Raw genomic sequence first — 27,784 nt, 5'->3', positions numbered from 1 at the left:
GTATGTGCCTACCACGAGATAGAGAGTTGCATAAAACCAGCATTACAATCAGCTACTGAAATGTATTTTAAAAGATTAGCTGCCTTTTCCTAGGTGTAGGGACAGAATCACGCAGGCTAGAATTTTATCTTTCAGAATGCCTCATTTTATTCATTATCTGTATGTGTGTCTGAGATTGGACAGGAGAGTATGGTCAGAAAGATTTTAAAAGGGACTGAAGAATAATGTTATCAGAAGGGGAAATAAAAAAAAGATAGTGATAAGCATTTCTGTTCCAGGAGTGGCTCTCTCTGATCCATTTCCAGTGCTGCAGAAAATATTTAACCATTTCATGAGCACATGATACAAGTAATTTGGGAGCAAATTTTTAATGTAAAAAAACTCTGGCTGGTTGACCCAACCCTTTTAAAGTTTTCTTTAGTCGCTGAGACTTCATAATCTCGCCCTCCATTTCCTGGGCACGTTATTTCTGATTTTAAGTTTTGAAGAGGAAAGCAGAGCATTTTTTACAACATCTGCAATTCTTAAACATCTGCCTAAGAGCAAAGGTTAAAAAAAAATGACAGTCACCTAAAAAATACAAGCCCCTTGTTACTGCTGTTACTTTTCTTACTGGCTCCTTAGATTACTGCACCCAAAAGAATGTTTTTGTTGTGGCTCTTTTAGTTTAGGTCTTCACTCTTTTTACATTTACTTAATTTTTGTACTTCACTCAGTATAGTCAATGAAACCAAACTAGTCAGTTTCACATTGTATACTGAACTTTTGCATAAAACTGTAATGTTTGAGTTGCAAACACTTAAAGGGAAGCTTCAAAATCAAGCCAGCAGAAAAACAAATTCAATCAAGCCACACACACACACACACACCCTAGATTTGGGATCTAAATTGCCTGACAAAAGTCCTTTTGTACTGATAAAAGAAAAATGCATCTGCTGAGAATCAAAGAAAAAATTAATGGCATAATCTTAAACAAGGGCTAATTTAAATAGATTTACTTTTCTCAAATCAACCCAAACTGCAAATTATTTTATAGTTAAGGACAGTGTCAAGAAGCTGTCTATATAGTCATTAACCATTACTAATGTTCTCAAAAGCATATCTTTCCTTCAAAAAAATTGTAGCCTTGATGTGTGTTGCCTTTAAAGGACATTTTGTGCTAAAACAATATTTCAGTTTTTAAGAAGTTGCCACTTACCAATTACGTATTTATATATCCAGAAAGGTGAAGATTTGTCAACGTACTAGCTGAGCTGCAAAGAATGTAAATGTACCCATTTGTCACTTTACGCTCTGTGCAGGTTGTCTCTGCCACCTTGTGGTGTAATGCAGCAATGTTTTCTATCAAGCTTAGGTCCCAATCTTGCAATGGAATGGGCCTGAAGTCAATGGGAACCTGCATGGACTGTGCTAGTGGAATGTATATTGTTATATCACACTGATTATGGTAGAGAAGCACATTAAAATATGAGTTAAAGGAACATTATTAAGTTTGCAAAGTCAATCACTTAAAAGCTAGGAGAGGCCAGAATCTAAGGGGCCACAAGGGCTCCTTGATCTTTTTGAATAGACAATGTGGCTCCAACCTTTATTTACTACAAAATATTCAGACCTTGCTCTGCACACAGAATTTATAATTTCCTCATGGACTTTTCTATGGTGCTCATCACTATGGGATCCAAGTGCTTCACAAACATTAATTTATTTTCAGAATGCTCCTGTGAGATGAAGAGTCATTATCCCCATTTTACAGATGGGGAACTGAGGCACAGAGATTAAGATAAAATGTACCCACAAATTTTGGGCGCCCAATTTGAGACACCCAAGACCTGATTGCATACTATAGCACTTCAGATGTTCAAAACACATTGTGACTGCTCAGCACTTCCGAAAATCAGACTCCTGGGTCTTGAGTCAGGGATCCAGAAAAAAGGAACAAATAATTAGTGACCACCTGTGAACTGTTTTTAAGTGACTTGTGCAGACTCACAGAGAAAGTCTTTGTCAGAGACAGGGATAGAATCCAATTTACCAGGCCAGTATTCAACTGCCTTAGCCAGGATGCCATCCTGTCTGTTCCTGAAATCTCGTCTCATTCAGCACATACCTTTCAACTTCTGCAACAAATGAGGCAGGGGTCCTATAGATGTGCTTAATTCACTACATACCCTTAATTCATTCCTAGAGCATGGTCCACCCTGTGTGTGTAATGATGCAGGGGTCCTGTGGAAATATTATGTGATTACATAATTAAATGCAAAATGCAGGGGAACGGGGTGTGTGGGAGGGGGCAAATTAAGATTACACAGGCATTTCTGGCATTTCCTAACTTTTCAGTGCTTGACTTTGCAACTGTAATAATGTCCTTTTATTGTAGAAAGAAAAGGAGTACTTGTGGCACCTTAGAGACTAACCAATTTATTTGAGCATGAGCTTTCGTGAGCTACAGCTACAGCTCACGAAAGCTCATGCTCAAATAAATTGGTTAATCTCTAAGGTGCCACAAGTACTCCTTTTCTTTTTGCAAAGACAGACTAACACGGCTGTTACTCTGAAACCTTTTATTGTAGTTTTGTGAGTGCAATTTCCTAGACTTAAAATTAAATAAAAGAAATCCCATCACACTGACACTCACATGGTTCATCAGCAGGATTGGAACCTTTGGAATGACTGCACAATCCTCAGCCACTTGAGCTAATGGAGTACCAGACAGCAGTAGTAAATTGTCATTCTCTACATGGGCCAGCACTAGAGGAGGATGGGACAGTTTGCTGGATAGTTGTTGGCTAGTACAGCTTGTAAAAATGAAGCTGAAAAGGGTAACTGTAATTTGCTGGAAGAAGCTCAGAGTAGTGAGAAGAGCAGCAGTTTGTCTGTGGGGAGTGGCAATGTGCCTGGTCAGGAGATTTGGGATGAGCCTAGGCAGCCTTGTGAGCTGATGGCTTTGTCTAGTCAGCAGTTTGGGAAGGCAAGGATAGTGGTTTTGCTGGATATTTGCTGACAGCAAGAGAGAGGTGGTGGTGGTGGTGGTGCTTGGGGACGGAGTCATGCTCTATGGGGGATGGAGTCATCTATCTGCTGCCCAGACTGGGAAACTCAAGAAATGTGTTGCTTGCCTGGAGCTAGAATTCAGGATGTGACGGAGTGTCTGCTGAGACTGATCAAGCCCTCGGACCGCTACCCCTTCATACTTCTCCACGTGGGCACCAATGATACTGCCAAGAATGACCTTGAATGGGTCACTGCAGTCTACGTGGCTCTGGGAAGAAGGATAAAGGAGTTTGAGGCACAAGTCATGTTCTCCTCCATCCTCCCTGTTGAAGGAAAAGGCCCAGGTAGGGACGATCCAATTGTGGCGGTAAATGCATGGTTACACAGGTGGTGTCAGAAGAGGGCTTTGGATTCTTCGACCATGGGATGTTGTTCCAGGAAGGAGGATTGCTAGGAAGAGATGGGATCCACCTAACGAAGAGAGGGAAGAGCATTTCACTGGCAGGCTTGCTAACTTAGTGAGGAGGACTTTAAACTAGGTTCGCTGGGGATGGAGACCTAACCCCTGAGGTAAGTGGGATACCGGGAGGAAACACAAGGGTATGGATTGGATGAGTGGACTATAAGGTGGATAGAAAGCTGGCCAGATTGTTGGGCTAAACGGGTAGTGATCAACGGCCCGATATCTAGTTGACAACTGGTATCAAGCGGAGTGCAGCAGGGGTCAGTCCTGGCCCGGTTTTGTTCAACATCTTCATTAATGATCTGGATGATGGGATGGATTGCATTGAACCCTCAGCAAGTTTGCGGATGACACTAAGCTGAGGGGACAGGTAGATATACTGGAGGGTAGGAATAGGGTCCAGAGTGACCTAGACAAACTGGAGGATTGGGCCAAAAGAAATCTGATGAGGTTCAACGAGGAGAAGTCCAGAGTCCTGCACTTCGGATGGAAGAATCCCATGCACTGCTACAAGCTGGGGACTGACTGGCTAAGCAGCAGTTCTGCAGAAAGGACCTGGGGATTACAGTGGATGAGAAGCTGGATATGAGTCAAAAGTGTGCCCTTGTTCCCAAGAAGGCTAACAGCATATTAGGCTGCCTTAGTGGGAGCGTTGCCAGCAGATCAAGGGAAGTGATAACTCCCCTCTATTCGGCACTGGTGAGGCCACATCTAGAGTATTGTGTCCAGTTTTGGGCCATCCACTATAGAAAGGATGTGGGATAAATTGGAGAGAGTCCAGCAGAGAGCAACGAAAATGATTAGGGGGCTGGGGCACATGGTTTATGAGGAGAGGCTGAGGGAACTGGTCTTATTTAGTCTGCAAAAAAGAAAAGTGCGGGGGCATTTGAAGCAGCCTTCAACTACCTGAAGGGGGGTTCCAAAGAAGATGGAGCTAGGCTGTTCTCAGTGGTGGCAGATGACAGAACAAGGAGCAATGGTCTCAAGTTGCAGCGGGGGAGGTCTAGGTTTGGATATTAGGAAAAATTATTTCACTAGGAGGATGGAGAAGCACTGGAATGGGTTACCTAGGGAGGTGGTGGAATCTCCATCCTTAGAGGTTTTTAAGGCCCGGCTTGACAAAGCCCTGGCTGGGATGATGTAGTTGAGGTTGGTCCTGCTTTGAGCAGCGGGTTGGACTAGATCACCTCCTAAGGTCTCTTCCAACCCTAATCTTCTATGATTCAGTGGGGAAACTCAGGAATCTTTGGTTCCATTCCAGACTCTGGAAGGGAGTGTCAAGTGGGCACAAACACTTCTGCCCATTCCCCCCCACAAGCTTTACCCCTTCCGTCTTGTTCCCTCTGATCTGTCCCTACCTCAGTGCTGTCTCTTTCCCACATCTGGCTCCTTGACCCAATCTTCACCCTTTAGGTTTCTCATCTCAGTTCCAATCTCCTTCCTCAGTCAATCCTCCTTCTGGGCTTGCTGTCCGAGTCCCAGTCACTTCCCCTCCCCTCAGACAGTCCCACTGTCCTTGCCCAGCCAGTCCCAGTTCTTCCCTCTTGGCTCCTTGTGCGACCTGGTTCTCCCTCCCCAACCACTGGCTCCCAGTGGCTCCTTGGTCTCCTAATCCAATTTTAGTAGCATCCCCCTGCCTTCCTGGCTCCTTGTCCCGGTGTCCTCTGTCCCTGGTTATCTATCCCAGTCTCTTTGGCCAACCAGTCCCAGTTATCCCCCTTCATTCCCAGCTTCTTGTCAGATCTGTCTCCTCCCTTCACCTGGTCCTTAGTCCCAGTCTTCATGCCCAATCAGTACTATTCTCCCCCATCTAGTCATTAGATCACAGTATTCTACCCCCTGCCTGCCAACTGGCTCCCAGTCCCCACCTGTTCTCCTCTCAAGCTCCCATTCGTAGCATCCCATCCCTGACATCCAGTCCCAATCATCTTGCCCATATATTCCCAGCCTCCCCACCCAGATCCCAGTACCAGCCACTCTTTCTAGCAAGTTGGAAGAAGGTATAAAAAGAGAGACTGTGAAACATCAATTGGCCTCTCTCCCCTCCCCCCAACTCAACACCGGGAAGAATGTCTGGAGGACAAAAGACTTTGAATTGAGGGAGTTTGGTCCCAGGCTGGAAGGGTGCCCAGTCTGTACACTGAGGAACTGTAACCTGATTGTAACATCTGTCAGGGTGAGAAAAGCCGTTCGATTCAACTCTTGCTTAGACTAAAAGTTTAGGATTTAGAATGCGTGTTTACTTTTAATTTTCTTAAGGTAACTATCTCTGACCTTTCTGCCTACCATGTATAATCACTTAAAATCCATTTTTCTGTAGTTAATAAACTTATTTTTATGTTTTAGCCTTACCAGTGAGTTTGTCTAAAGTGCTTAGGAAATCTCAGCTTAGGTAACAAAGGCTGGTGCATATCCACTGTCCTATGAAGTGAAGAACTAAGTAATGAACTTACACTGGTCAGGCTTCAGACCCGTGTAAGACGATACAGTCTATGATTCTATGAGTTCAGATGTACAAGGCTGGGGAGAACCAGCTGGAGCCTCTATACTGATAGTTCATGAGTGGCTGGGAGATCATTCATGTAACACAGTTGGCTGTGTCCCTGCATGTGTATGGCTGTGTAAGTGTAGTGCCTATCAGAGGTTTGTAGCTTGACATCTGCATCAAAGTGCAAGAAGAACCCAGGCTGGTGGAACGGAGGGTTCAGCAGTCCCACAGTCCAGGTTGCACCCCAAGGACCCCGTTACCACCAGACAGATACTTTTAAAAAAACCCTCCCATTACAGTTATTCCAAAATCTAAGTGTGGTGCTCACATTTCACACACACTTTCTTACAGTTTTACACCTGCTGCAAGTCTTTGTTTGACTCACCCAATGAACTCCAAAAGCAGTGAGACGTCAAGTTCTGGTGGGATTCGAAACACTGATCCCAAGACTTTCCGAGGTCTTCCTCTGCTCACAGGGACTGGCTGTGGGACAGCTAAAGAAATCAAAGTGATGAAAAAATGTATCAGCTGCTGAAGTTCACTGTATGTGATATACAAGTCAAACAATGCGGCATAAATAACCACTCAGCTCAACTATGACTTTCATTAATTCAAATACATGTTTAGTATAAGTGCCAATAATGGTATTTTCCTACCATACAGCATACCGTCTTTCTGAACAGTGGTTTATGTCACAATGGGCCATGAAAGTCATTTACACAAGTATCTTTCAACTTCTAACGGTATCTTTAAATATCTTATCTAATAATTTAATTATCTTACCATTTAACTTATTTCTTATCTTAATTACACTTAATGAGACAAAAATGCACACCACACATACATCTTTCCTGGTTCTAGATAAAATATGCATTGTGCAATGGGACAGGCTGAAATCCAACAACAATTTAGATTATTTGTTGAGTGCCAACAATGTGCTTGTTGCTGCACAGCACACAACAAATGAAGACAGCCCCTACCTCAAAGAGTATAAAACCTGGAAAACACACAGAGGTGGCATTGACTGGGAAATCCTGAAGCATAGAAGATAATGTCTGTTCAGATGTTTTCAGTTATGTTTATTCTCATAGGAATTACCTTAGTGGATCAGACCAATGATCTGTCTTGTCCAATATCCTATCTCCAACAATGGCCAGAACCAGCTACTTAAAGGAAGAAACCTTGTAGTGGGCAATTATAGAATATCATGCCCACAAAAAAGTTTCCTCCTAAACCCTGGTAGCTGGAGGTTGGCTTATGCCTCAGAACAGAGGATTTCTCTCTCTTTCAAAGCTCTTTAGTATTTACTATAACAACTCTTGGATATCCTTGTTATTCATATTGCCATTATGAAAATCGACTATTTATTTCTCCCGTGCTTTCTTTCTCTTAACCAGTGTCTGAGACAGAACAGCACTTTGTGTCTCATATCATGACTAATTATTTTCTTTCTTTCTTTCCCTCGTGAGGGACACTTTGTCAAAGGCCTTTTGCAAATCCAAATAAATTATGCCTACCAGTTCTTACGCATACTATTTTATTGAAATATTCAAAGAATTCCAATACATTAGTGAGGGACAATTTTCTTTTGAATAAGCTGTATTGGATAGATCCTACCATATCATGATCATCTAGGTGTTTTATACATCTGTTTTAAAATCTTCGCAAGATCAATAAAGTATCAGAAAAGATACTTTGCACTTTTTACTCTCTTTTCATTAGATGGGTCTCTGATAAGTTCATTGAGCTTCATAATACCCTAGAAAGGTAGAGAAGCACTATAATCTTCATTTTATGTACAGAGAAACAAACAGAGAAAGCTAAAAGGACTTGACTGATAAATGACTGAAGATTATTCCAGTGAGTAGCAATTAGTATGTCACAGATAAAATACTGTGCATTTCTGAACTATGTAGTACTGGAATTTATTTGTTGCATTTTCACACTGTAAGACCATCCCTAGTTTTTATTAAATATCTAAATGGTCATGACATATCTTTTACATGCATGCACAAAACCAAAACAATTCAAAATAAATCTCAATAACTTGAAACAGAGTTCAGATCATTGTGGCATTTCTTCCAACAGTGAACCACTATTTCAAAAAGAAAGACTACTGTTAGGAAATATTTAAAATTTTATCTTGTTGTAATACTGTACTTATTCCCCCAAAGTAAAGTAATAATAAACTCACCAGGTTTGGGTACTTCTAGACCTCTTTCTTTATAGAAATCATGCATCTGCTTTTTCTCTCCTGAAAAAATACAAAATACATTGTAAACTGGGCTTTGTTACCTAAGGCAAATACAATACCTGGCTGTCTAGTTTCCAATAGCTGCTTAAGGAATTTACTGGAACAATTCCAATTAGCATTAATAGGGGCTTCCCAGGCATCTGTAAGACAGCAGCCCCCTTAGTGTTTCATATTAGAGACAAATTATATTAGATTATGCACAACAATTTAGTACTGTATAGTCTATTAACGAATATAACCAGGACTTGGAAAATTGCCACAGAATATATTGTTTTTGTACCAAATGCTGTATACTATTCCTTAGCTTAATCAGACCTGACAAACAGTTACTTTGCTCCAACAGCTTTGAAAAGTTTGTGGACTTTTGTTATTGTAGATATACAAAAGGAGCTCATGTTTTAATGGTGCTTCAAGCTGATGTAGATGATCATCCATGATGCATACAGGGGTACAAAGCATTCCAGGGAGATAACCCAGATGGCAAATGGTCATATGCATTTAATCAGACAATGCTTGAAAATTATTATATTATCACCACATCATCACCTTTCTTGGCGTTTAGCTAAGATTGCTCAACTGAATTCCTGATCAAGGCATTCACCGAACAGCCAATAAATCACGAGAGCCCTGCACGGATACAAATTTATATCTGTGGAACTGCAGGGCTGTACCGGGAACCGCAGTGGCAAAATGAGCAGCATTACAGGCCGCTGCTCCCAGGAGCCAGCACCCTGCACCAACAGCTCCTCCGGCATGGCTGTACCACTCGCAGCCATGCCCCCAGCCCTGCCCACTGGGGCAGACATCAAGCTCGCCAACAGTTGCCCCTGGTTGTGCTTATGTTTTCAAGCAGCTTGCATGCTCCGAGAGAAGAGTCTCTTCCATGCAGTGGTCTGCATCTCCTGTCCAGGGCAGGGGCAGGGCTGGACTGCGAGCAGTACAACTATGCTGGAGGAGCTGCCCGCGCGAGCGATGGCTGCTGGGAGCGGCAGCCCCACGTGTTGCTCCTTTCGCTGCTGTGGTTCCCGGTAGAGCCCTGGAGCTCCGCAGATACTGATTTACATCTGCGGATATACATTGATATCCACGCAGGACTCTATAAATCACCAACTAATCCGCCATTCATATCCACACATTCCTTAACACCCGCAAACATCGTAACAACCAAATACACTCACAGACTCTTCAGCTATAACCAACCAAAATACACACATCCAATTCCTCACAACAGCATTCAGTTGAATGGGGGAAAACAAAGCTGGGCAGGTGGTATGAGGTGAGAAGGGGGTTAAGCTTGGTCTACACTACAGAGTTAGGTTGACATAAGACAGCTTATATCGACCTAACTACGTCAGTGTCTACACTACAATGCTGTTTAAGTGGTCCGCTACACTGACATAATAACTCCACCTTCACAAGAGGCATAGAGCTGATGTCGATGTAGTTAGGTCAGTGCAGTGTCTGTGTAGACACTGCATTATTTACATTAGCTGCTGGCTGTCAGCCCCAAGGGGGCAGACAGCTGGAGCCTTGCCTGCCCCGCCTAGTGCTGACAGCCCAGGAAACAGGCTCACAGCTGTGAGCCTTTCCCATAATGGCACTGACAGCCCAGAGCCTTGCTGCCACTTCCTGGTGAGGGATTTGGTGGTGGGGACTGCCACTCAAGCTCAAGCGCTCTCCCCCTATCCCATATCCCTCACCAGGAGGTAGCAGCAGGGCTCACACCGGACGCTCTTCCCCTCCCGCAACAGGACTGACAGCTCCAGCTGTGAGCTGCAGGGGGTGCAATTTCACTGTAGGAAGCCTACCAGGAGTGAAATTGACATTCTTGTCAGTTTCACAGCTGCTATTATTTCACATTTCCTCTCAGGCTCCAGCTGTCAGCTTTGGGGGCTCCAGCTGCAAGCCCCACATGGGGCTGACAGCCCCAGGGTAGCGGCAGGGAGCTCCAGCTCTGAGCTCCCTGTGGGCTGACAATTGGAGCCAAAATGTGAAATAATAGCAGCTGTGAAACTGACAAGAATGTCAATTTCACTCCTGGTAGGCTCCCTGCTGTGAAGTTGAGCCTACTGCAGGCTCACAGCTGGGGCTGTCAGCAAGGAGGTGGGAGGCAGACTCAGAGCTGTGAATCCGGCACCCGGAAGCTCAGCTGTTGGGCGGAGGGGGGCCCAGCTGTGAGCCTGGCACCTGCCTAGCAGCTGGGGAGACCAGCTGTGATCCCCGTGCTTACAGCTGAAGCTGTCAGCCCCAGGGCTGCGAGGCTCCAGCTGTCAGTATTCCACAAAGCCCCACTTCAGTTGCTGGACATGCACTGCTGACAGAAGGCACAAGTGTGGACATGAACCGCCGCTTTAATTACTGTGGTGGCTGTACATCGACTTAACTCCAGTTGATTTAATTTTGTAGAGTAGATAATCCCTCAGTGTGACAGATATTGCAACCACATGTAGTATCTTTGGAGATTACTGTATCAACATTACGAAGGTTCTGTGTAACATTGTGGGCTAGGGACTGTATTCTACTCCATGGAGAAAGTTACTGCAACTCCTCCAGAAACTAAGAACAGCAGGGGGTGATGACTGCCATCTTTGGGACTGTAAAGAGCCCCAGAGAAATACCACGCCAGAGTGCATGTGTTAGATATACTGGTTCAGACCAGCTTCAAGGGATGCAGAGAAAGGGCAGCTTGAACTGACTGAGGGGCCTTTCTTTCGATTCAACAAATGAACATGACCTTTTGTCCAAAGAGGGACCCAATCCTGTTAAAGGGTTGGAACTCTGACCTACCAGACTCCCACAGGGGGGAGAGTAGCAACTTCTGGTACATTTAGTATGTGTTTAGACCTTATCGTATGTTTTCTCAGTATGCTTTTGTCCATAAATAAATGCATCTGTTTTAAGAGAGCTGTTTGGCTACTGGTAACTCGAGTACACACTGGTCCTTGACCTTGGAGAGAAGGCAAAGACCAGGGTCTGGACTCCTAGTCAGACCTGCTGGGATAAACACAATAAAGTGCAATGTGGGTTGACAGCCTAAATACCTGGTGAGAAGGATGTTAGTCCCTAACCAGAGAGAGGTGACAGCTAGAGCCCTGAAACTTAAAGAGTATACCACACAGGAGGTCACTAGTACAGCTACTCCACAATCATGACACCTGTTTTTACATGACTAAACAGCACCTGAAGTACTTCCCACTTCAATGATGCTTTGTGCACTCAGGAACCTCAGCCACTCTCCTTACTCACACCCCAGCTCATTCCCCATGCTCCCTGCTGCCCAAACTGCTCCCTGGCTCTATAGTATCAAGGATAGTGGGGAGGGGGCATGGAGCAGATCTGGTAAGTCAGGAAAGGAGGCTTCATAGCATTAGAAAATTGAAGTAATTTACAGAACCAGGCTGTTTCAGGAGCTACTCAAGGTGGAACTAAATGAGATTATGATGAATTAGGGGAATTAGTTTGTTATATTTAAAAATATGCAGGTGTGTGCATGATGTCTGGAGTTTGTGGCAACTGTGGTTCTTTAGATATAGGGAGCAAAGCAAAAACAAACACAAAATCCACACACCACTTACGGTGCAGTCCAAATTTCAAAGAGGGGGCATTTTAAAATTTGTCCTCTGCCAATGTTAATAAACCTGTGAGGAAAAAGATATTATGGAACATTCAATTGTCCCCTGGAGAGTTAGTGTGCAAAGTTTTGTGTGGAAGGCCTGGAAATTAAATGCAATTACTTAAAACTGGTACACACAGATTTTACAAATCTCAATACAGGCTTAACTATGGAGTCATAGAATCATAGATATCAGGGTTGGAAGAGACCTCAGGAGGTCATCTAGTCCAACCCCCTGCTCAAAGCAGGACCAACACCAACTAAATCATCCCAGCTAGGGCTTTGTTAAGCCGGGCCTTAAAAAACTCTATAGATGGAGATTCCACCATCTCCCTAGGTAACCCATTCCAGTGCTTCACCACCCTCCTAGTCATTATTGATACCATCATAGTGACTACAGTGGGTGACCCACATCATGTCAGAGGACAGAAGTTTCATTGTGTTCATGGACTGTGTGTAATAGCATCTTAGCAGCCTGACAATCACCAATCTGTGTGGCTAGTAGGATTTATGGACAATGCAAAACTAGCTTTTAAGAAAAACATTTAAGTTTGACCATTTTAAGGAGCTGAAATGCAGAAATACGATGAAGTGAGCTGTAGCTCACAAAAGCTTATGCTCAAATAAATTTGTTAGTCTCTAAGGTGCCACAAGTACTCCTTTTCTTTTTGCTAATACAAACTAACACGGCTGCTACTCTGAAACCTGAATTAAAGTGGCTACCAGCTTGTCAGTTCAAGTCCTTCCTATTTATTACGACACCAGGATGGTAATGGAGTGAAAATAGACTTACTGTCCTCCAGATTGACAACTAATTTATACACTATGTCTTGTAACTGACGATCCAACCTAACAAGAAGAAAAAAAAGAAGGGGAATGATCTTTAGTTAGGCAGGACACATTCGCACAATAACATGGACATCTTTTGGGTGTAATATAAAAACACTTAGATTAATCATAACATTTTTGTAGAGGAGCTAAATATATTGCTGAACACAGTACACACCAACAAGAAAATGACAAAGCACCGAACTCTCCCTGTCTGTGTTCAGCTCCTGGCTATAACACTTCAGGAAAATAAACCACTTGAGCTGAAAATGCATCTTCAGAGAAGGAAGAAGAAATCTGCAGTATATATTCAAAGCTATTGTCAAGTACCTTAGGCTCGCAATATAGGTTTTGTTAAAGTTATACAAAACCAAATGGAAGATTAAGTTGGGAACCCCGGCCAATGGGAGCTTCGGGAGAGGTACCTGGAGGAGCGGCCAGGGCAACACACAGACCCCTGTGCCCCCACTCCCCCAGGTCCCGGCCACTTCCTGGAGCGGCACAGGGGCAGGACAGAGCAGGCAGGGAGGGAGCCTGCCCTGTCCCTGGTGCGCGCCAGGCTGGAGCTGCTCTAGGTAAATGCTGGGGGGGGGGGTGAGGGAGCCGCGTGGAGCTGGTGGGCTGCAGAAAATAACCTTGCGAGCCGCGTGTTTGAGACCTCTGCTCTAAACACACACAAAAATCTAAATATTACAGGTAAATATAAATGTTTTAAACCTGTGTTTCTTTAACTTTAAAACAATAAACTAAAATAACATCAATAATTGAGATACTCTTATTACCTGATATTATAAAGAGGTTGTGTCTGATGTACAACAATGTTGCATTTTGGGCATCTGTTACTGTAGTAAAAATGTCTTACTATGCAGCTTTTACAGACTGTACAGAAAAAAATAGAAAAGCCCATTATATTGTAGCAAATGTTTACTGAAGATAATACAGGAGGAGTAATTAGCTTGAGACAGTGCTCAGACAACAGCAAGTATATGAAAATAAATTAAGCAAAATTAATTAAGTCAATTTAATTTTTATGTAAACATTTCACATGTTGGCAACATTAACATTAGAGTGAATTTAAACTTAGCATCAGTTTAGTGTGAATTTTTAACCCTAACCCCAAACTCCTTCTAAGCTGCATGGCCGCACAGCTGCCTATTAAGCTCCACGCTGGGGCTCAGAGCTGCGGCAGGGAGAGGGGCCTGTCCCCCAGCACGGACCTGTCGCAGCTGGGAGAGGCGCCTGTCTCCCAACACGGACCTGCCATGGCTGGGGGAGAGGCACCCCTCCCCCGGCCCCAACATGGACTTGCCCCAGCCGGGGGAGAGGCGCTCCTCCCCTGGTCCCAACCTCTTCCCTCTTCCCCGCCCCCAAACCCAGGTGCTGCTGTGGGGAGAGAGAGCTGGTAGGAGTCCTCTCTCCATGCTGTAGCCTCTGGGCAGCTTGCACCCCTCATCCCAGAGCCTGCAACCCTAGCTGGAGACCTCCCCCCCTCCTCCCCCCGCACCCCAACACTCTGCCCCAGTCCTGAGCCCCCCTCCCACACTCCAAACCCCTCGGCCCCACCCCCAACACATGAATTTTGTTATGTGCACCAGTATGGAGGTGATGTGTCACACATTACCTCCATACTGGTGCACATAACAAAATTCATTCCACACATGCGTGGGAAAAATTAGAGGAGACACTGACCTAACCCATTCTTCTTTTCAAAGCATTGTACAGCTTTCCCTTGTATTTCAAAACAAGCAAACAACCTCACTGGCTGCTACAAGTTAGTGGTGAATTACTAACAGTTTTAGCCTATTATATTAGAAATTGATTTCTCTGCTTTTATGGACCTCTGTCAGCAACAGAAGTTGGCTGGGGGAAGGATGTCTCTGTTCCCTAGTGAGACAAGTTGAATCTCTCTAGTAGCATGTTTGGTTGAGGAAAGGCTGTTTGGCACATTATAAAGGGCGCTCCTCAGCCACGCTACCAGACCTATTTAAATAAACCACAGCTTTTGGCCCATCCTGACAGAAAATACAGGAATCTTGAACAGGCATTTCTGAGCCTGCTACAGTCAAAAACTTTCTGTTGATCTCCCAGAAATACTCAAGAGCCCTCAGCGCACGGTAAGGAATAAGCAGCAAATACCACCATTTTAGACAGGCAATTCCCAGCGTGAGGCCATGAAAATCTCACTCATCATGTTTTGGTAGCTGATCTCTCTCTAAATTTGAAACTAAAATTCTTAAAAAGGCTAACATGGATACTTACATGTATGAAGACACTCTGTAATGGTCGTGGCATCTATAAAATAACCTTTGCAGATGGAACACAAGATGTAAGGCGTCAACTCAGACAGGTTTATCATGCGCTATGAATACAATTGAAATTGTTTGAGAATACAGGTTAAAGCAACAGATTTCTCACTCCAGCTTCTCACAACCTCAAGCCACATTAAGAATGGAAAGATGTGTGTCAATATGCAGCACCTGCATCCACACAGCATGGCCCTGAGCAGCAACACTATTTCAAATGCAGCTCCTAACGGTTCCCATCTATTTTTCTGAATTGACCTTTCTGCAAACACAGCAATTCACAGTATTTCACGAAGCACTTCTAAAATGCAAATTATAAACAGCTCCCTTGGGCGTACTGGACAACCCAGAGAATAAGGCACTTTACCAGTACTAACGAAGTGCGGGGAGGTAGCAAGCTAAAATCTTTATCTGAGGAGCGTGCAATAGACTGTGTAATGGGCTCTCAGTTCTGAATCTGAGAAAGTGCTGGCCTTTTGTTTCAACATGTATCTAGGTTCACATAAATACATATTAAGGCAGGGACTGCAATTATACCGCACTGGATTTTGATAAAAAAAGTACATTTGCCAGAGAGGTAGAGAGGTATAAGGGAGAAACAAATCCACCAGCTCTTTTCTGACAGAAATCTGTTACTCTGGGCCAGAATGCCTTTCCTTCACAGGACTGGAAGGGTGTCCATCCTGAAATGCAGACTTTTCAAGAGTGTACTTCACAATTTAAGGTGTAATGTTTAAATAAACGAACTCCTCCAATCTAGTCCAAGTCTCCTGCATCATCATTCACCTGCCCCCTTGCCCGCACCTAGTCGTTCTGGGACCTCTGACCCACCATCATCCACAACTTTTCAAACACTTTCAACCTTATACCCACTTCCTGCCCTTTCTTCCCTCTCTTTCATGGAAATGAAATGAAATGCTGGAAATGGCCCATCTTGATTATCACTACAAAAGGTTTACCTGCCCGTCCCCCGATCTCCTGCTGGTAATAGCTCACCTTACCTGATCACTCTTGTTACAGTGTGTATGGTAACACCCATTGTTTCATGTTCTCTGTGTACATAAAATCTCCCTACTGTATTTTCCTCTGCATGCATCTGATGAAGTGAGCTATAGCTCACGAAAGCTTATGCTCAAATAAATTTGTTAGTCTCTAAGGTGCCACAAGTACTCCTGTTCTTTTTGCGGATACAGACTAACACGGCTGCTACTCTGAAACCTTTCATGAAGATGTTCATTGTCTCCATTCCTTCTGTACTCTCCACCATCCTGATTCATTCCATCTCACCAACCTTTGGATACCCCTAATATCTGCTTTCTCTGGTTTTATTCCCATGCTCCGAAAGTCTCTGAAGAAAGTCTCATGACCACTCAGACTTCCTTCACTACAACATCATTCTACCCTTCTTTGCTTCTGCCATCTTCCTTGTCAAACAGCATTAATTCTCCACTCTCATCGATTCCAAAGCCAGAAGGGACCAATGTGATCATCTAGTCTGACTTCCCATAAAACACAGGCCAGAGACTTACATGGTCATTGATTCCCATGCCAGCTCTGTCCTCCTTTGTCATGGCTGACAATACCATCATCCTCTTGGTCACTCAAAACTTGGGTATTATCCAGAACTGCCTTCTCTCTAACCACACACATCACAGCTATACCAAAAGCTCACCTCTGCTTATTCTCTCTGTATGCATTACTAACTCTCTCATCTAGGGCATTGTATCCTAGCTTAACTATTGCAAACTCACCCCTTCCCAACTTCCTGACATCCACCTGTTCCCCCTCACTTTAAGCATGCTAGGTTCTATCTTGATCCAAACAGCCAGGCCATGCTGCACAATGAGAGCTCTTGTCTCACCTAGGCAGTCTCTCTGTAAGAGGGCTTTGATGGAGATAAAATATTACATGTTGGGAACTGTTGTCAACATAGGCTTACTCCTGTGGTCATTCTGTGCCAAAAATTAAAAATTCCACGCCAAAAAAATTAAAATTCTCCAAACAATATTTTAGAATTCTGCAAAATTCTGCAAATTGTATTTGTCAAATAAATGCGGAGGCTCCAGCATGGCATTGAGGAGCACAGGACACTAGCTGCACAGAGGTGGGAGATCACTGTGCAGCTCTTCTCCCACTTCCCCCAGACAGAGATTCAGCGGTGAGGCTGCACCCAACCCTGACATAGAGCAAGGACGGGGCCTGCCCCAGAAACACCCCAGAGCCCTGCCGCTCCATGCCAGGTGCACCAGATAGGCTCAGCAAGGCAGGATCCAAGTGTGGTTTGGCTTAATGTGCAGGGATCCAGGTATGGGTGGAGAGGGTTCTGTGTGGGGCAATCTGGGTGCAGGTGGCTCAGTGGGCAATCCAGGTGTGGAGGGGATCTGGATGCACAGGGGCTTGTTGGAGGGTTCTGGGTGCAATGGTAATGGGACTCTGCAGGGGGCTCCAGGTGAAGGTGGTTGGGGCTCAGCAGGAGGGAAATGGGGAGAATAGAGCTCGGCAGGGGGGTCTGGTTGTGGGGGGCGTCCAGATGCAGGGGAGTGGGACTCAGTGGGGTGGGAATCCAGGTGCAACTGGCTGTGGCATGGTGGGGATGGGGATCTGGATGTGGGTGGCTCGTCAGGGTGGTCCAGGGGGAGTGGGTCTCATCTGGGGGGTTCTGAGTGCAGGGGGTGAGGCTCGGCAGGAAGGTCTGGGTATGAGGGGGTCTGGATGCACGGGGGTTGGGCGGATAGGGGAGCAGCTCCCTGTACAGGGATCCTTCCCCCTACAGCTGAGGAGCGATGGGTGCAAGAAGTGGGGGGGAAAAGGGGGAAGAGTTTGCAGAGTTTCCTACAGCTGGGGAAGAAATATGGGGGTGGTTTGACATAGCCCTGGATGCTGTGCAAAGGAAGAGAGGGTCCCATCCTCCCAAGCCCAGCCTGGACTAGCAGCTGAGCCCGGCACAGGGCAGGAGCCACCAGCCAGGTCTTCCTCAGTTCTGCCTCCTGCCCCACAGTGATTTGCCTCTCTGCCGGCTGCCCTGGGCACCCAAAATATACTGCTAGGGAGGGCTGCATGACTGCTCTTGTGGCTTCCCTTTGCTTCCTCATCAGAAAGTCATTTATCTGCGGGGAAGCAAATAAATCTGCGGGGAACATAAATTCTGTGCATGGGCAGGGGCGCAGAATTCCCTCAGGAGTACATAGGCTGTACCTCCTGCCTGGCTCAAGCTGAAGAGTAGGGCCTGTCAAGAGCCGGGCTGCCTCTCCTGCCTGGCTCAAGCTGGACAGCTGGCATTTCTGAGATTCAGGCCATAAGAGCAGCCATACTTGGTCAGCCCAATGGTCCATTTAGCCCAGTATACTGTTTTCCAATAGATGCTTCAGAGGAAATTAACAGAACCGGGCAATTAGAGAATGATGTTGTCCCCTTCCTCTTGTGAGCCAGACCACCCCTTGCTTGGCTTGAGCTGGAGCAGAGCCTACCAGGAGCTGCTCTTAGTTGATACTGTGTGCACCTCTCCTGGGGTTTAAGGCAGATAGGTGCATGTTGGGTGCTACTGCCTCATAAAGTGGGGAGCACCTCCTCTGTGCTCCAGGCACAGCAGTGCATGCTGGGAACTATCCTCTCCTAAAGTCAGGGGCACCTCGCCTGCTCTCCAGGCAGAGCGGTGCATGCCGGGACTATCCCCTCACGAAGCGGGGGCCCTGCTCTCCAGGCAGGGCGGTGCATGCCGGGACTATCCCCTCACGAAGCGGGGGCCCTGCTCTCCAGGCAGGGCGGTGCATGCCGGGACTATCCCCTCACGAAGCGGGGGCCCTGCTCTCCAGGCAGGGCGGTGCATGCCGGGACTATCCCCTCACGAAGCGGGGGCCCTGCTCTCCAGGCAGGGCGGTGCATGCCGGGACTATCCCCTCACGAAGCGGGGGCCCTGCTCTCCAGGCAGGGCGGTGCATGCCGGGACTATCCCCTCACGAAGCGGGGGCATCGCTCTCCAGGCAGGGCGGTGCATGCCGGGACTATCCCCTCACGAAGCGGGGGCATCGCTCTCCAGGCAGGGCGGTGCATGCCGGGACTATCCCCTCACGAAGCGGGGGCATCGCTCTCCAGGCAGGGCGGTGCATGCCGGGACTATCCCCTCACGAAGCGGGGGCCCTGCTCTCCAGGCAGGGCGGTGCATGCCGGGACTATCCCCTCACGAAGCGGGGGCCCTGCTCTCCAGGCAGAGCGGTGCATGCCGGGACTATCCCCTCACGAAGCGGGGGCCCTGCTCTCCAGGCAGGGCGGTGCATGCCGGGACTATCCCCTCACGAAGCGGGGGCCCTGCTCTCCAGGCAGGGCGGTGCATGCCGGGACTATCCCCTCACGAAGCGGGGGCCCTGCTCTCCAGGCAGGGCGGTGCATGCCGGGACTATCCCCTCACGAAGCGGGGGCCCTGCTCTCCAGGCAGGGCGGTGCATGCCGGGACTATCCCCTCACGAAGCGGGGGCCCTGCTCTCCAGGCAGGGCGGTGCATGCCGGGACTATCCCCTCACGAAGCGGGGGCCCTGCTCTCCAGGCAGGGCGGTGCATGCCGGGACTATCCCCTCACGAAGCGGGGGCCCTGCTCTCCAGGCAGGGCGGTGCATGCCGGGACTATCCCCTCACGAAGCGGGGGCATCGCTCTCCAGGCAGGGCGGTGCATGCCGGGACTATCCCCTCACGAAGCGGGGGCCCTGCTCTCCAGGCAGAGCGGTGCATGCCGGGACTATCCCCTCACGAAGCGGGGGCATCGCTGTCCAGGCAGGGCGGTGCATGCCGGGACTATCCCCTCACGAAGCGGGGGCCCTGCTCTCCAGGCAGAGCGGTGCATGCCGGGACTATCCCCTCACGAAGCGGGGGCCCTGCTCTCCAGGCAGGGCGGTGCATGCCGGGACTATCCCCTCACGAAGCGGGGGCCCTGCTCTCCAGGCAGGGCGGTGCATGCCGGGACTATCCCCTCACGAAGCGGGGGCCCTGCTCTCCAGGCAGAGCGGTGCATGCCGGGACTATCCCCTCACGAAGCGGGGGCATCGCTCTCCAGGCAGGGCGGTGCATGCCGGGACTATCCCCTCACGAAGCGGGGGCATCGCTCTCCAGGCAGAGCGGTGCATGCCGGGACTATCCCCTCACGAAGCGGGGGCCCTGCTCTCCAGGCAGGGCGGTGCATGCCGGGACTATCCCCTCACGAAGCGGGGGCCCTGCTCTCCAGGCAGGGCGGTGCATGCCGGGACTATCCCCTCACGAAGCGGGGGCCCGCTCTCCAGGCAGGGCGGTGCATGCCGGGACTATCCCCTCACGAAGCGGGGGCCCTGCTCTCCAGGCAGGGCGGTGCATGCCGGGACTATCCCCTCACGAAGCGGGGGCCCTGCTCTCCAGGCAGAGCGGTGCATGCCGGGACTATCCCCTCACGAAGCGGGGGCCCTGCTCTCCAGGCAGGGCGGTGCATGCCGGGACTATCCCCTCACGAAGCGGGGGCATCGCTCTCCAGGCAGGGCGGTGCATGCCGGGACTATCCCCTCACGAAGCGGGGGCCCTGCTCTCCAGGCAGAGCGGTGCATGCCGGGACTATCCCCTCACGAAGCGGGGGCATCGCTCTCCAGGCAGGGCGGTGCATGCCGGGACTATCCCCTCACGAAGCGGGGGCATCGCTCTCCAGGCAGAGCGGTGCATGCCGGGACTATCCCCTCACGAAGCGGGGGCCCTGCTCTCCAGGCAGGGCGGTGCATGCCGGGACTATCCCCTCACGAAGCGGGGGCCCTGCTCTCCAGGCAGGGCGGTGCATGCCGGGACTATCCCCTCACGAAGCGGGGGCCCGCTCTCCAGGCAGGGCGGTGCATGCCGGGACTATCCCCTCACGAAGCGGGGGCCCTGCTCTCCAGGCAGGGCGGTGCATGCCGGGACTATCCCCTCACGAAGCGGGGGCCCTGCTCTCCAGGCAGGGCGGTGCATGCCGGGACTATCCCCTCACGAAGCGGGGGCCCTGCTCTCCAGGCAGGGCGGTGCATGCCGGGACTATCCCCTCACGAAGCGGGGGCATCGCTCTCCAGGCAGGGCGGTGCATGCCGGGACTATCCCCTCACGAAGCGGGGGCCCTGCTCTCCAGGCAGAGCGGTGCATGCCGGGACTATCCCCTCACGAAGCGGGGGCATCGCTGTCCAGGCAGGGCGGTGCATGCCGGGACTATCCCCTCACGAAGCGGGGGCATCGCTCTCCAGGCAGAGCGGTGCATGCCGGGACTATCCCCTCACGAAGCGGGGGCATCGCTCTCCAGGCAGAGCGGTGCATGCCGGGACTATCCCCTCACGAAGCGGGGGCCCTGCTCTCCAGGCAGAGCGGTGCATGCCGGGACTATCCCCTCACGAAGCGGGGGCCCTGCTCTCCAGGCAGGGCGGTGCATGCCGGGACTATCCCCTCACGAAGCGGGGGCCCTGCTCTCCAGGCAGGGCGGTGCATGCCGGGACTATCCCCTCACGAAGCGGGGGCATCGCTCTCCAGGCAGGGCGGTGCATGCCGGGACTATCCCCTCACGAAGCGGGGGCATCGCTCTCCAGGCAGGGCGGTGCATGCCGGGACTATCCCCTCACGAAGCGGGGGCATCGCTCTCCAGGCAGGGCGGTGCATGCCGGGACTATCCCCTCACGAAGCGGGGGCCCTGCTCTCCAGGCAGGGCGGTGCATGCCGGGACTATCCCCTCACGAAGCGTGGGCCCTGCTCTCCAGGCAGGGCGGTGCATGCCGGGACTATCCCCTCACGAAGCGGGGGCCCGCTCTCCAGGCAGGGCGGTGCATGCCGGGACTATCCCCTCACGAAGCGGGGGCCCTGCTCTCCAGGCAGGGCGGTGCATGCCGGGACTATCCCCTCACGAAGCGGGGGCATCGCTCTCCAGGCAGGGCGGTGCATGCCGGGACTATCCCCTCACCAAGCGGGGGCCCTGCTCTCCAAGCAGGGCGGTGCATGCCGGGACTATCCCCTCACCAAGCGGGGGCCCTGCTCTCCAGGCAGGGCGGTGCATGCCGGGACTATCCCCTCACGAAGCGGGGGCATCGCTCTCCAGGCAGGGCGGTGCATGCCGGGACTATCCCCTCACGAAGCGGGGGCCCTGCTCTCCAAGCAGGGCGGTGCATGCCGGGACTATCCCCTCACCAAGCGGGGGCCCTGCTCTCCAGGCAGGGCGGTGCATGCCGGGACTATCCCCTCACGAAGCGGGGGCATCGCTCTCCAGGCAGGGCGGTGCATGCCGGGACTATCCCCTCACGAAGCGGGGGCATCGCTCTCCAGGCAGAGCGGTGCATACCGGGACTATCCCCTCACGAAGCGGGGGCCCTGCTCTCCAAGCAGGGCGGTGCATGCCGGGACTATCCCCTCACCAAGCGGGGGCCCTGCTCTCCAGGCAGAGCGGTGCATGCCGGGACTATCCCCTCACGAAGCGGGGGCATCGCTCTCCAGGCAGGGCGGTGCATGCCGGGACTATCCCCTCACGAAGCGGGGGCATCGCTCTCCAGGCAGAGCGGTGCATGCCGGGACTATCCCCTCACGAAGCGGGGGCATCGCTCTCCAGGCAGAGCGGTGCATGCCGGGACTATCCCCTCACGAAGCGGGGGCATCGCTCTCCAGGCAGAGCGGTGCATGCCGGGACTATCCCCTCACGAAGCGGGGGCCCTGCTCTCCAGGCAGGGCGGTGCATGCCGGGACTATCCCCTCACGAAGCGGGGGCCCTGCTCTCCAGGCAGGGCGGTGCATGCCGGGACTATCCCCTCACGAAGCGGGGGCCCTGCTCTCCAGGCAGGGCGGTGCATGCCGGGACTATCCCCTCACGAAGCGGGGGCCCTGCTCTCCAGGCAGGGCGGTGCATGCCGGGACTATCCCCTCACGAAGCGGGGGCCCTGCTCTCCAGGCAGGGCGGTGCATGCCGGGACTATCCCCTCACGAAGCGGGGGCCCTGCTCTCCAGGCAGGGCGGTGCATGCCGGGACTATCCCCTCACGAAGCGGGGGCCCTGCTCTCCAGGCAGGGCGGTGCATGCCGGGACTATCCCCTCACGAAGCGGGGGCCCGCTCTCCAGGCAGGGCGGTGCATGCCGGGACTATCCCCTCACGAAGCGGGGGCCCTGCTCTCCAGGCAGGGCGGTGCATGCCGGGACTATCCCCTCACGAAGCGGGGGCATCGCTCTCCAGGCAGGGCGGTGCATGCCGGGACTATCCCCTCACGAAGCGGGGGCCCGCTCTCCAGGCAGGGCGGTGCATGCCGGGACTATCCCCTCACGAAGCGGGGGCCCTGCTCTCCAGGCAGGGCGGTGCATGCCGGGACTATCCCCTCACGAAGCGGGGGCCCTGCTCTCCAGGCAGAGCGGTGCATGCCGGGACTATCCCCTCACGAAGCGGGGGCCCTGCTCTCCAGGCAGGGCGGTGCATGCCGGGACTATCCCCTCACGAAGCGGGGGCCCTGCTCTCCAGGCAGGGCGGTGCATGCCGGGACTATCCCCTCACGAAGCGGGGGCATCGCTCTCCAGGCAGGGCGGTGCATGCCGGGACTATCCCCTCACGAAGCGGGGGCCCGCTCTCCAGGCAGGGCGGTGCATGCCGGGACTATCCCCTCACGAAGCGGGGGCCCTGCTCTCCAGGCAGGGCGGTGCATGCCGGGACTATCCCCTCACGAAGCGGGGGCATCGCTCTCCAGGCAGGGCGGTGCATGCCGGGACTATCCCCTCACGAAGCGGGGGCCCTGCTCTCCAGGCAGGGCGGTGCATGCCGGGACTATCCCCTCACGAAGCGGGGGCATCGCTCTCCAGGCAGGGCGGTGCATGCCGGGACTATCCCCTCACGAAGCGTGGGCCCTGCTCTCCAGGCAGGGCGGTGCATGCCGGGACTATCCCCTCACGAAGCGGGGGCCCTGCTCTCCAGGCAGGGCGGTGCATGCCGGGACTATCCCCTCACGAAGCGGGGGCCCTGCTCTCCAGGCAGGGCGGTGCATGCCGGGACTATCCCCTCACGAAGCGGGGGCATCGCTCTCCAGGCAGGGCGGTGCATGCCGGGACTATCCCCTCACGAAGCGGGGGCCCTGCTCTCCAGGCAGGGCGGTGCATGCCGGGACTATCCCCTCATGAAGCGGGGGCCCTGCTCTCCAGGCAGGGCGGTGCATGCCGGGACTATCCCCTCACGAAGCGGGGGCATCGCTCTCCAGGCAGGGCGGTGCATGCCGGGACTATCCCCTCACGAAGCGGGGGCCCTGCTCTCCAGGCAGGGCGGTGCATGCCGGGACTATCCCCTCACGAAGCGGGGGCCCTGCTCTCCAGGCAGGGCGGTGCATGCCGGGACTATCCCCTCACGAAGCGGGGGCCCTGCTCTCCAGGCAGGGCGGTGCATGCCGGGACTATCCCCTCACGAAGCGGGGGCATCGCTCTCCAGGCAGGGCGGTGCATGCCGGGACTATCCCCTCACGAAGCGGGGGCCCTGCTCTCCAGGCAGGGCGGTGCATGCCGGGACTATCCCCTCACGAAGCGGGGGCATCGCTCTCCAGGCAGGGCGGTGCATGCCGGGACTATCCCCTCACGAAGCGTGGGCCCTGCTCTCCAGGCAGGGCGGTGCATGCCGGGACTATCCCCTCACGAAGCGGGGGCCCTGCTCTCCAGGCAGGGCGGTGCATGCCGGGACTATCCCCTCACGAAGCGGGGGCATCGCTCTCCAGGCAGGGCGGTGCATGCCGGGACTATCCCCTCACGAAGCGGGGGCCCGCTCTCCAGGCAGGGCGGTGCATGCCGGGACTATCCCCTCACGAAGCGGGGGCCCTGCTCTCCAGGCAGGGCGGTGCATGCCGGGACTATCCCCTCACGAAGCGGGGGCATCGCTCTCCAGGCAGGGCGGTGCATGCCGGGACTATCCCCTCACGAAGCGGGGGCCCTGCTCTCCAGGCAGGGCGGTGCATGCCGGGACTATCCCCTCACGAAGCGGGGGCATCGCTCTCCAGGCAGGGCGGTGCATGCCGGGACTATCCCCTCACGAAGCGTGGGCCCTGCTCTCCAGGCAGGGCGGTGCATGCCGGGACTATCCCCTCACGAAGCGGGGGCCCGCTCTCCAGGCAGGGCGGTGCATGCCGGGACTATCCCCTCACGAAGCGGGGGCCCTGCTCTCCAGGCAGGGCGGTGCATGCCGGGACTATCCCCTCACGAAGCGGGGGCCCTGCTCTCCAGGCAGAGCGGTGCATGCCGGGACTATCCCCTCACGAAGCGGGGGCCCTGCTCTCCAGGCAGGGCGGTGCATGCCGGGACTATCCCCTCACGAAGCGGGGGCCCTGCTCTCCAGGCAGGGCGGTGCATGCCGGGACTATCCCCTCACGAAGCGGGGGCATCGCTCTCCAGGCAGGGCGGTGCATGCCGGGACTATCCCCTCACGAAGCGGGGGCCCGCTCTCCAGGCAGGGCGGTGCATGCCGGGACTATCCCCTCACGAAGCGGGGGCCCTGCTCTCCAGGCAGGGCGGTGCATGCCGGGACTATCCCCTCACGAAGCGGGGGCATCGCTCTCCAGGCAGGGCGGTGCATGCCGGGACTATCCCCTCACGAAGCGGGGGCCCTGCTCTCCAGGCAGGGCGGTGCATGCCGGGACTATCCCCTCACGAAGCGGGGGCATCGCTCTCCAGGCAGGGCGGTGCATGCCGGGACTATCCCCTCACGAAGCGTGGGCCCTGCTCTCCAGGCAGGGCGGTGCATGCCGGGACTATCCCCTCACGAAGCGGGGGCCCTGCTCTCCAGGCAGGGCGGTGCATGCCGGGACTATCCCCTCACGAAGCGGGGGCCCTGCTCTCCAGGCAGGGCGGTGCATGCCGGGACTATCCCCTCACGAAGCGGGGGCATCGCTCTCCAGGCAGGGCGGTGCATGCCGGGACTATCCCCTCACGAAGCGGGGGCCCTGCTCTCCAGGCAGGGCGGTGCATGCCGGGACTATCCCCTCATGAAGCGGGGGCCCTGCTCTCCAGGCAGGGCGGTGCATGCCGGGACTATCCCCTCACGAAGCGGGGGCATCGCTCTCCAGGCAGGGCGGTGCATGCCGGGACTATCCCCTCACGAAGCGGGGGCCCTGCTCTCCAGGCAGGGCGGTGCATGCCGGGACTATCCCCTCACGAAGCGGGGGCCCTGCTCTCCAGGCAGGGCGGTGCATGCCGGGACTATCCCCTCACGAAGCGGGGGCCCTGCTCTCCAGGCAGGGCGGTGCATGCCGGGACTATCCCCTCACGAAGCGGGGGCATCGCTCTCCAGGCAGGGCGGTGCATGCCGGGACTATCCCCTCACGAAGCGGGGGCCCTGCTCTCCAGGCAGGGCGGTGCATGCCGGGACTATCCCCTCACGAAGCGGGGGCATCGCTCTCCAGGCAGGGCGGTGCATGCCGGGACTATCCCCTCACGAAGCGTGGGCCCTGCTCTCCAGGCAGGGCGGTGCATGCCGGGACTATCCCCTCACGAAGCGGGGGCCCTGCTCTCCAGGCAGGGCGGTGCATGCCGGGACTATCCCCTCACGAAGCGGGGGCCCTGCTCTCCAGGCAGGGCGGTGCATGCCGGGACTATCCCCTCACGAAGCGGGGGCATCGCTCTCCAGGCAGGGCGGTGCATGCCGGGACTATCCCCTCACGAAGCGGGGGCCCTGCTCTCCAGGCAGGGCGGTGCATGCCGGGACTATCCCCTCACGAAGCGGGGGCCCTGCTCTCCAGGCAGGGCGGTGCATGCCGGGACTATCCCCTCACGAAGCGGGGGCCCTGCTCTCCAGGCAGGGCGGTGCATGCCGGGACTATCCCCTCACGAAGCGGGGGCCCTGCTCTCCGGGCAGGGCGGTGCATGCCGGGACTATCCCCTCACGAAGCGGGGGCCCTGCTCTCCAGGCAGAGCGGTGCATGCCGGGAGCTGCTGTCTCTATTGGGAGAGGTTGGTGGTCACATGGGCTTTGTCTCGAGGCGCGATTGGACCACCCTCCCCGCCCGCTCTGCCCAGCCCGGGCCTTGGTGTTTGGTGGCCCCCCCATTACCTCACGCTCAGCGTCCGAGTCCAGCTCCCCCTCCTCCTCTCGGCAGGCCCCGAAGCCGGCCCCGGGGCCCCCCTCCAGCTCCTCTTCCTCCAGCTCCTCCTCCTCTTCCTCCCCGCTGGATTCAGAGCGGCTCCTCTCGAAGTCGAACTGGAGGGAGCCGGCCCCAGAGCAGCCAGGGGCGCCCCCGACCTCCAGCTCCTCCTCGCCCGGCCCTAGGCCCGCCCCATCCCCGCCGGACAGGCCCGAGATCACCGAGCCGACATCCACCTCCATGTCCATAGCTGCCGGGGGGGGGGGGGCACTACAGCGGGATCGGCAGCCCGGCGCCGGAAGGGACGACGGGAAATGTAGTTCTCAACCCCTCTTCTGCGCTCGCCGTTCCGCCGGGACGGCGCGTGAGGCAGTGCGCATGCGTGCTAACAACGTGGAGAAGCACGCCGGGAATCGTAGTGTACTTCGCCTCGATGAGCTTGCGACTGTGCACATGCGCCATGAACGCTCAAGGGATGCTGGGAAATGTAGTTTTTAAAATTGCGCGCTCTTTCTGCACACCCATCTTTCCCTAGCCAAGAATTAAATGTCAAGCTACGAAGTGGGCATTAAAGGGCATTAAATATCCCCTGGCAACACATGGGTCACAAAATCCTGCATTCCAGAGAGGATTTTACTAACTGCCCTTAAAATTAATAGAGACAAGGTTGGTGATGTAATAATATCTTCTATTGGACCAATGCTGTTAGTGAAAGAGACAAGATTTCTAGTATACACAGAGCTCTTCAGGTCTGGGAGAGATACTCAAAGGGAGAGCTTTGGGATGGCAGTCTAAAAGCCAAG

General features: G+C 53.1%; 1 protein-coding gene across 13 annotated transcripts in view; it reads right to left on the bottom strand.

Moving 5' to 3' along the window:
- Positions 1-27,348, bottom strand: part of PCGF6 (polycomb group ring finger 6) — a 70,525-nt gene extending 43,177 nt beyond the window's left edge. For 9 of the 13 annotated variants that reach the window (XR_013636105.1, XR_013636109.1, XR_013636110.1 and 6 more), the window contains exons 1-6: positions 26,951-27,345; positions 14,897-14,996; positions 13,420-13,516; positions 12,603-12,658; positions 8,137-8,196; positions 6,328-6,436 (exon numbers count right to left, since the gene is read on the bottom strand). Coding sequence is in view for 2 of the 13 variants with exons in the window: in XM_073354477.2 (XP_073210578.1) it covers positions 3,294-3,462; positions 6,328-6,436; positions 8,137-8,196; positions 12,603-12,658; positions 13,420-13,516; positions 14,897-14,996; positions 26,951-27,229 (870 nt within the window). In the remaining 11 variants the exon portion in view is untranslated. Of the gene's footprint in view, positions 1-2,517; positions 3,463-6,327; positions 6,437-8,136; positions 8,197-12,602; positions 12,659-13,419; positions 13,517-14,896; positions 14,997-26,950 lie in introns of those variants that run through there. The other 4 variants (XR_013636102.1, XR_012160088.2, XM_073354477.2 and 1 more) reach the window with 3 other exon arrangements.
- Positions 27,349-27,784: the final 436 nt, after the last annotated feature.

Source organism: Lepidochelys kempii, chromosome 7 (assembly GCF_965140285.1).
Source record: "Lepidochelys kempii isolate rLepKem1 chromosome 7, rLepKem1.hap1, whole genome shotgun sequence".
Taxonomy (NCBI): Eukaryota; Metazoa; Chordata; order Testudines; family Cheloniidae; genus Lepidochelys; species Lepidochelys kempii.
This window is presented reverse-complemented; position numbering and strand designations above follow the sequence as displayed.